At 48.4% G+C, this 8,180-nt stretch overlaps 1 protein-coding gene across 2 annotated transcripts in view; it reads right to left on the bottom strand.

Moving 5' to 3' along the window:
* Positions 1-1,606: 1,606 nt before the first annotated feature.
* Positions 1,607-8,180, bottom strand: part of SEC14L1 (SEC14 like lipid binding 1) — a 37,273-nt gene continuing 30,699 nt past the window's right edge. For both annotated transcript variants that reach the window (XM_042883843.1, XM_042883844.1), the window contains exons 13-16: positions 6,815-6,949; positions 6,119-6,370; positions 4,935-5,113; positions 1,607-4,402 (exon numbers count right to left, since the gene is read on the bottom strand). In XM_042883843.1, coding sequence (XP_042739777.1) covers positions 4,297-4,402; positions 4,935-5,113; positions 6,119-6,370; positions 6,815-6,949 — 672 coding nt within the window. In that variant the 3' untranslated portion in view covers positions 1,607-4,296. The remainder of the gene's footprint in view (positions 4,403-4,934; positions 5,114-6,118; positions 6,371-6,814; positions 6,950-8,180) is intronic.

Here is an 8,180-nt window from a genome sequence, read left to right as displayed (position 1 = left end):
GGGGCCTCACCATGGGAACCGCCGTTTGCCTTTCTGCACAGGCTGCGGCTCTCTATGCAAAAAGAAAAGAATCAGCAGCGCTAATGAAGCGGAGCCGGGGTGCCGAATGGCGCTGCTGCCTGCGGGCACCTCCGTGCGGGGCTGCGGGCGGACAGGAGCTGCTGCCCCCTTCCAGCTCAGCCAGCCCCAGGGAGCTGCGAGGCTGTGTTACTGCAGGGACTGACCAACAGAACACCCTGCGTGCCCCGGGCGGCTTTACCCAGCGTGGCCACATCCGCATTCATCCACCCGCTCGTGTCTCATTTGCCAAACGCTTCCCAAAAAACAGAGTCGGGGCATTATGTTGGGGAACCAGCAGGTACTGCAGCCATTCCGTGCCGCGCAGTGCCATTTTTCTGCCTCCGACGGAAACACCCCCTGGGCCGGGCACACACGGCTCGCTGCAGGCTCCTACGGGGCGCAGCAGCGGCCGCAGCCCCGTTCTCGCAGTGACCTCGTGCTGCGTCCCCGCCTCGCTGCTCCGCGCTCACCTCCGGGCCGGCGCAGTACGCAGGCTTTTGGCGCCCCCTTGCGGCGCGGCGCGGTACCGCGCTGAGCGGGTCCGCACGGCGCCCACTGGCTCCGCCCCGCTCTACTGCGGCTGCGCAGGATCCGGCCGCGGCGCTCGGCAGCGGGCCGGGTGCAAAAGGCGGCGGGAAACGAGGGGCGGGAAAAGGCGGGGGGGAGGGGGGGGGGTGGAAGCTGTGGTGCGTTTTGTTCGTTTCTCTTTTCCGGGGTGGGGGATAGAGAGAAAGCGGCTGAATGTGGAAAACGCCAAGCTTTTATTTCTCAGTGCCTGCACCCCAACCGGCTCAGGGTTCTGTTTTAGCAGCCTTACAGCTCGGATAAAAGCAGCTGTAAACGGGTGTTCCGGCGCCGCTCCCACTGCTGCCGTTGTAAAACCCGCAGGCTGACATTTTACCGGCTGCTGCTTTAAAAACAGCGCAGCTTTGGCTGCCGGTCGGAGAGCAGAGCTCCACGTGTGAGCCGCAGCCTCCCAGCCGAGCAGGGGGCAGTGGGGGGGTCAGAGCAGCCAAGAGGGCCAGTGGCATCCTGGCTTGGATCAGGGGTGGTGAGCAGGAGCAGGCAAGTCATCGTGCCCTGTACTCGGCCCTGGTGAAGCCCCACCTCAAGTGCTGCGTTCAGTTTGGGGCCCCTCAATACAGAAAGGACACGGAGGTGCTGGAGCAGGCCCAAAGAAGGGCAGCAGTGCTGGGGAAGGGCTTGGAGAATATGGCCTATGAGGAGAGACTGAAGGAACTGGGGCTGTCTAGTCTGGGGAAGAGGAGGCTGAGGGCAGACCTGATTGCTTTCTTCTAATACCTGAAAGGTGCTTACAGCAGGGCAGGGCTGCTGAGGAGTGGGGCTGATGAGATGTTACATGGTGCCAGCAGGGATAGCTTTCCCTCCAGCCCTGCATTTCCTCAGCCCTTGTACCTGCTCAGGTCTCCATTTCCATCCAAGACTTTATGCCTCCTGCCTCCCCCAGCAGCACAGCCTTGCTTTCCCTTTAGTGCCCTGGAATCTTTGCAGGCAGAGGAACAAAATAAAAGAGCTCAGGCCCCCCTTTTTCCAAACAGTTCACATTTATTATTGGTAACAATTAAAAAAAAAAAAAATCTTTTAAAGACTATCTGTATTTTATTACCAAGAATGAGGTATTATGTATACAAAACATTTACAGAATTTGATATGCAGTTCGTGAGTATGGACAGGTAAGTGCAGATGGACACAGGTAACAGAGAAAAAAGCCAACACAGGAGCCATTGGCTGAGAGAAGGAAGTAAAACAACAATATCACACAAGAAAAGAGCAGGGGATGGGAAATTAATTAGTCAGACTGTGATGATCAAGTCATATTGCCACAGCACTTTGCTTAGAGGAGGATTAACTATGGTCTGTCTGGCATTTTATCCCCTCCAGCTCTTTGTGCTGCTGTGTGCTTTGAGCTCTAAAAGAAGTGTTAAGATTTACAGCAGGAAAAACCCAGAGTGTCACTTTTGAGCCAGCTCAAGTGAAAAACAGAACAGATCTTCAGACTTGAAAAGTGACTGCAACTCAAAACAGGTCTGCAAAGCCAGACACCTCTGGAGACATGGGGAGTGTTAATGGAGCAGTTTCCTTACAGTTGTCAGCAAAACCACCATCTGAGAGGGAGAGAGGGGAAGAAGAAGGAAGGAAGGAAGGAAGAAAGGGGACCATCGTTACCCTTACAGCCTGGCAGATGGGAAGTGGCATTTGCAAAGAGCAGAGTGCCATGAAGTTGACCTCACTGCTGCACTGGGAATTCTGGGTCCTGCACATCACAAATCAAACCATCTCTGCAGGAAGCTGGGCTCCTCGCAGGCAGACTGCTCACATCAGACAGGGGGGTGAGAGCCACGGCAGAGGCTGTGTGCAGGCCCAGGCTGGGAGCAGTGTGACAACACAGCGGTGTCCATCTCACACTGCAGCAGCTCCGGCAGCTTAAGCGACAAGTCTAACCTCCATCCTCAACTTCTGAGTTCATAAAAAGACAAACTGGAGCAGTTTGGTTCCTTGTAAGGAGACCAGCACCTCAACACATCAAAATTCATTAGTAAAATACATTGGCCAGCTCTGATGGGTTGCACTGCCAGAACTGCTCTGCAGGAAAGGTGCTCCTCGGTACAGATCAGGAGCCGCCTCTCAGAAGTTCTGAGTTATATATATTAAAAATAATAATAATAAAAGGATAAAAACATTTATACTCAGCTCAGAACCAGTTTTCCTCAGGCAGGGCATTCAGTATCTTCAGTGAATTCTTATCTTGAGTTCTGTTTTCAAAGTGCAAGTTTTCAGCACGCTCCTCTACCACATGCCCTCAGCTCCCCAAGACTTAATAGAGCCAACCCAGCCTCCTAGCAAGGACTTCAGCAGCACAGAAGCTCCTTTTTGCCTGGATGAATAGTTTAGCTCTCAAACAGACAGATCAGGCAGGGTCTAAGCAAGCAAACGCTGCTGTGTTCCATGCAGAAATCTGCCAGCTGTGGTCTGTAGCCACCTGCTGACAGCCCTTTGCTCAGCACTTCTGTGCCTTTCACTGTGCTTGGGACACACAGCCCGAAGTCGGAGAACACCTGAACCAACTTGAGCCACAAGAGTTCAGGTAGGATTGCTGGGGTGCGGGTAGAACAGGGGCAGAATCCAACATGGCAATTCATTGCTGGCAGCAGCAGCAGCGAGGATGGTTGAGCAGGCCCCGATCAAAGTGTCTGCCACTGTAACACAGCACGAAGGTCCCTGTGCTCCCTGCCTGCTTTAGGGCTTCTGCTGCTTAGAACTAAAGTGCTCTGCTTCTGACGTACTCCAAAAAGGAGGGGAGGCAGGAGAGAGAGGGAAGCGCACAGGAAGGATGTAACCCATACCTCCTCTTGGCTGATTTAAGCAGCAAACAAACTCTGCATGAATTCCTCACAATAGCAAAGCTGCAGTAAGATGAGTTCATGGGGAGCGTACGAAGGAAGTGGGGTGAGGCTCCAGCACAGAACTGGAAACAAATCCTCAGGCCAATTCTAGATCAGCAAGGGAGAGCCTGCTCTCTGCCTCTCTCTGTAGTGCTTCAAGCACAAATCCGAGGAAAGAATGAACTGCTTGAACCCATCGACACCCAGAGCTCAGATTCCCCAGAAGAGCTCATACAAAAGGCATCATTAGTGTTCCCTGCCTGCCCGCAGCGCTGTGGGCATGCCCTGAAAAAAATGGACTCACAAAGTCAAGTATCCAGCAACTGCTTTCCTTTGTCTCGGACATCACTTAGTGGCAATGGAGAACAGTTTGCAGCACTGGAAGATCACGGGGGATTTAAGATGGCAAGAGATGTCCTGACAGGAGATTCGCAGTTAATTTCTAATGCATTATGGAGCATTTTTGGTAGGGTTTTCCTCTTTTTTTTTTTTTTTCCTCTTTAACATTTATACAATTTAAAAAAATAATCTTAACTGATGCACTGATCATTTTTCCTTCCAGGAGAGCCCTTATGTTGAGAGTTAGGATTCGTGCAAGCACGCTTAAAAATATTTATGGCTGAGTTAGGAAAAAGGTTCGGGTTAAGAGACAGGAGGCTGGATCTTACAAGGACCAAAAACCACTAAGTTTAAAATTCAAACAGCTACTTTACTATCTACAAAAGGCTTCTGTGGGGGGAGGGGTGGCTGTTTTTTGCACAATTGCCAGTTGTATTGCAGTCAGCTGCCACAGGCGAAGGTCCGGCCATCATCATTTTCATCTGTTGTGGCACTACCTGGAAATCATGGAGCTGGAGTGGGACTGGCTGGAAGAGGTGGTGGCAGCACTGAGCTGAGAGAATCCGCTGTGGCTTGATTCAAGGCTGGTCATAGATCCTCTGCAATGAAAACCCAAGTAGATGTATGCTTCCAAACATACAAGATTTGGTTTCCTGCATTGTATTTCTTTGCACGCTGAATAAAAATCATTTTGGTGCAGGGGCTTAAAAGCTTTCCTGCTTTACCATGTAAGACAATGGCAGAAAGCCTTGCAAAGAAGAGATGCTGCTTAAAAAGGCTGAGTTTCAGCAGGTACCTCAACAGGCAGACAACTGAACCAACTCAGCTCCATACTGAGCTGCATCTGTGTCAGCATGACAACTTGCCAAGCCCTGCAGCTCACAGTACTTCCAAGAAGAGCAAAGTAACAAATGATGATTAGAAAGATAACTGATTGGTCCCTTTTTTGTGCTCCTATTGCTAACTTCTTTTTCCCCCAATGCCAACTAAAGGTTATTTAGCTTTATGACACTAACGATGCTCCATTAAGAAATTCAAGCCCTTACAATTTATTTCTACTTCAGTGGACTTGACAGTAGCACCAAAAGGGTTTGACATGGGCTGCCCTTCACAATCCCTGGCCAGACATACCTGAAATCTTCAGATCCTATCACTTCAGTATAGTACATCACTTTGCATTTGTGAGAGGAGACCTGCAGAGATGCCAGCACATCATCCACACGAGGCAGGTTGGTTGCAGCACAGGCAGGCATGCTATGGAATTTCCACTGGAGAATATAGAAGCCAGGCCACCTGGTCACATGAGATCCCTAGAAGCCACAGCCAAAATGGAACCTGGTTAACACACAGATCTGTACATTTGCAATTTGTTTTCACAGCTTAGAAAGACTGCCCATAATACGCCCTTATTTTGTCCCCCCAGTGCCAGTATTTCAGCTGCTCACCCAACCAGCAATGGTCAGCTGGGATCTCTGAACATGGAATACATTTATAACAGAATATCAGAGGTGCCTTTTTTCACGCACACCCCCCCTCCTTACAGCGACAAGGGTTTATACTCACTTGAAAGTACAAACTCCTTGGTTAAAGCAATCTTTCCCCCCCCCCCCATTTGTTTTCATCAATGGCTGTCCTTTTGAGGCTGTGAAAAGAGCAAAAGGTTCTGCCTCTCAGAATAGGAAAGCATAGTTCAAGAAGTCACTGTCCATACTTCCAAAGGTGCAACACTTTTGATTGCAGTAAGGCTGTCCAACTCTCATTTCAAGCCGTAAGGAGTAGCGGTGGCAGAGGATGACTGTAAACATGCATCATGTGGAAGCACGTTTCATAAATAAGGCTGCAAATGCCATTAAAAGAAATAACGGAGCCTTTTGGGGACCTTGGCCACAGGCTCCTCCCTGTTCTGTTGTTACAGAAACAAACTCACAACTCAGTCTTCTTTTTCCAGACTCCTCTCATCTCTGAGAGAAGACACCAGCATATCCTTCAGAATGTTTGCCTCATAGTTAGAGCACAAAGCACACCTGGGTATGCTCTGCACATGCACTGTTCTGGGTAACCTTCCTCTGCTCCTTGCTGATCAGTCCCGATCACTATCAGACTGATGCAAGCTGCCCTTCCATCAGATCCCATGTAAATACTACCCCCCCTTCCACGAAGCGTGCAGCTCAGAACAGAAGCTGAAATGTCAGCCAAAATCGAGCAGACAGTCCAGAGCTGAATCACCACTCAGCCATCAGTAATGCCTGGGAATGAGAACATGCAGGTTTGGAGCTACTTCAGTCTGTTTCCACGCAACAATTCAGTAGCCTTACCTGCACGCTTTCCCCTTCCTTGCAGATAAGAGGAGATTCCACCATGCTGTAATCGCGGCCCAGCTGCCAGACTTTGTCTATCAATTGGACGTTGTTCCCACCAGGAGATGTGATACTGTGAGCTCCCAGAGAGTCTTTTTTAGGAGGCTGTGGAGCCCTCTTGGAATGGAAGATGTTAAAAACAATGTCGCCTTTACACACATCAAAATCCCATGTGATCACAGATGAGGCATCCACAATCTGAATGAGAACCTGGGACAGGAGAAGAGTCGTATTAGACACTAGCAGTTTGGTTGGTAAAGGCAGAAACTCTTAGCAGAAGAGAGCTTTTTATTGCTGGGCTTAATTTAGACTGTCAGAAGGCATTCTAAATAGAAGTTTCCTTCTGCTGGAGTGTCCTTATTTTAACACACAACCTTCAGAAACTCTTGAGTAGCTTCTGAGAACATTATTTGCCTTTGCTGCTCATTCCATCCAGAGCCGTGTCCTTCTAAGCAGTGATATCTTCTAAGTGGCAACAAGATGATACCAGAAATGGCCACAAACTTCAGCTACTAAGGTATTACAACGTATCAGAGCTACAGAAGAACAAGGTGAATGCAGGACAACTAAATAATCTCATTCTGGACCACTTTCAATTCAGGAGACAGACTCCAAAGCAGAGAGCTGAGATGGAAGCACAGGCTGCAGCCATACCTCATGGGGAGCTCCTTTGAAGACACTTGCAGACTGGTAGATTGTTTCAGTCCAGAGCTTTATGTCTTCATTTTCCAGCTCTTCTGCTGTCCGGTAGAGGGACTTGGGAACCAGCCCACCCTCTGGTACTTCACACTGAAAATACAGATAGCCATTAAGAAGCATCCCCTCTGCACACCCACCTTGCTCTCTCTGCCTGTTGGTTTCAGAAACGACTCGCAGCCAGCAAGTGTTTTGAAGAATGAGATGAACAGAATTTAAAAGGAATGTCAGAGTTTGCACATGTACATTTTGCACAAGCCACTAAAATAAATATCTAGCTTGCATAAATTTGCAGAATCCAATGCCAGAGAAGCAGCTTTACTTTATACACAAGAGCTGCCTTTACAGAAAATGACTGTGCAAATGGCATTGTCATCACTTAGGCTGCCCTATGCTGAAGACATGCAGGAGCCACTTAAAAAACAGCAACTCAGAGTTGAAAAAATTGAGCCCAGAGTGCTGAAGGAACTGATGCAGCTGAATCCAAGGACTGAAGATGGAGGAGAGATACAGTAAGTTTCCAAACAAGGCAAAAAGATATTGCAGTGAAGGTAACAGTTTTCAAGTTACAGTCTTGACAGTTGAGTACTGGAACTGATTACACAACATCCTGAAGCACAGTTCTTTATTAAGAAGCCTCCAGCAACAAAGTTTGACAACACTCCGCTCAGGAACAGGTTCCATGGAAGTGTTTGGGGCAGCAGAAATATTCCATAACTGAATTACAGGAGAGAATTGGAAGAACCTTCAAGAAGTCATTTTTGTCCAAACGTCCAAAGTAAAGAAGAAAAAGACCCTGTGATTGCCTGCGACCAGCAGGAAGTATTGCAGCAATTTGCTTTCTGGTAACCTTCACTTCTGTTTACTCAGGCAGTAGATTTTACCCACTTCCCAAGCTCTGAATTACACGGTACGAACTCTGCACTGAAAGCTACTGCTGCTATAAAAGGCAGCCCACTGAACATAAACATATGGCCTACTGTAAAACATCTAGCAGTGCTCCACTGTAGTATGAGACTGCAGCTGAAAAGAACTAGATGCATTCTCCAGAACAGTACAGAAATTAATCTAGAAAATGTTAGCAGGGGCTTAATAAGCAAGCCTGGAATTATCATGCTTCAACACAGCTGAGTACAAAAAGCTAACCATAAGCCAATCAAACAAAATCTAAATGTTATGGTGATGGAAGCTTCAGAAAGTGCCTGAGTTGCAGTGAAACAAACAAGTTGGCAGTCAGAAACATCATGGAGCAAAAAAAAAAAAAAATCTTACAGCACTGCTCTATGCTCTATGCTCTATGCTCTATGCTCTATGCTCTATGCTC

Source organism: Lagopus leucura, unplaced genomic scaffold (genome assembly GCF_019238085.1).
Source record: "Lagopus leucura isolate 7727_CA_CO unplaced genomic scaffold, USGS_WTPT01 Super-Scaffold_100040, whole genome shotgun sequence".
NCBI classification, from domain to species: Eukaryota; Metazoa; Chordata; class Aves; order Galliformes; family Phasianidae; genus Lagopus; species Lagopus leucura.
Note: the sequence above shows the minus strand (reverse complement) of the source record. Positions and strands in the feature narration are given on the sequence as shown.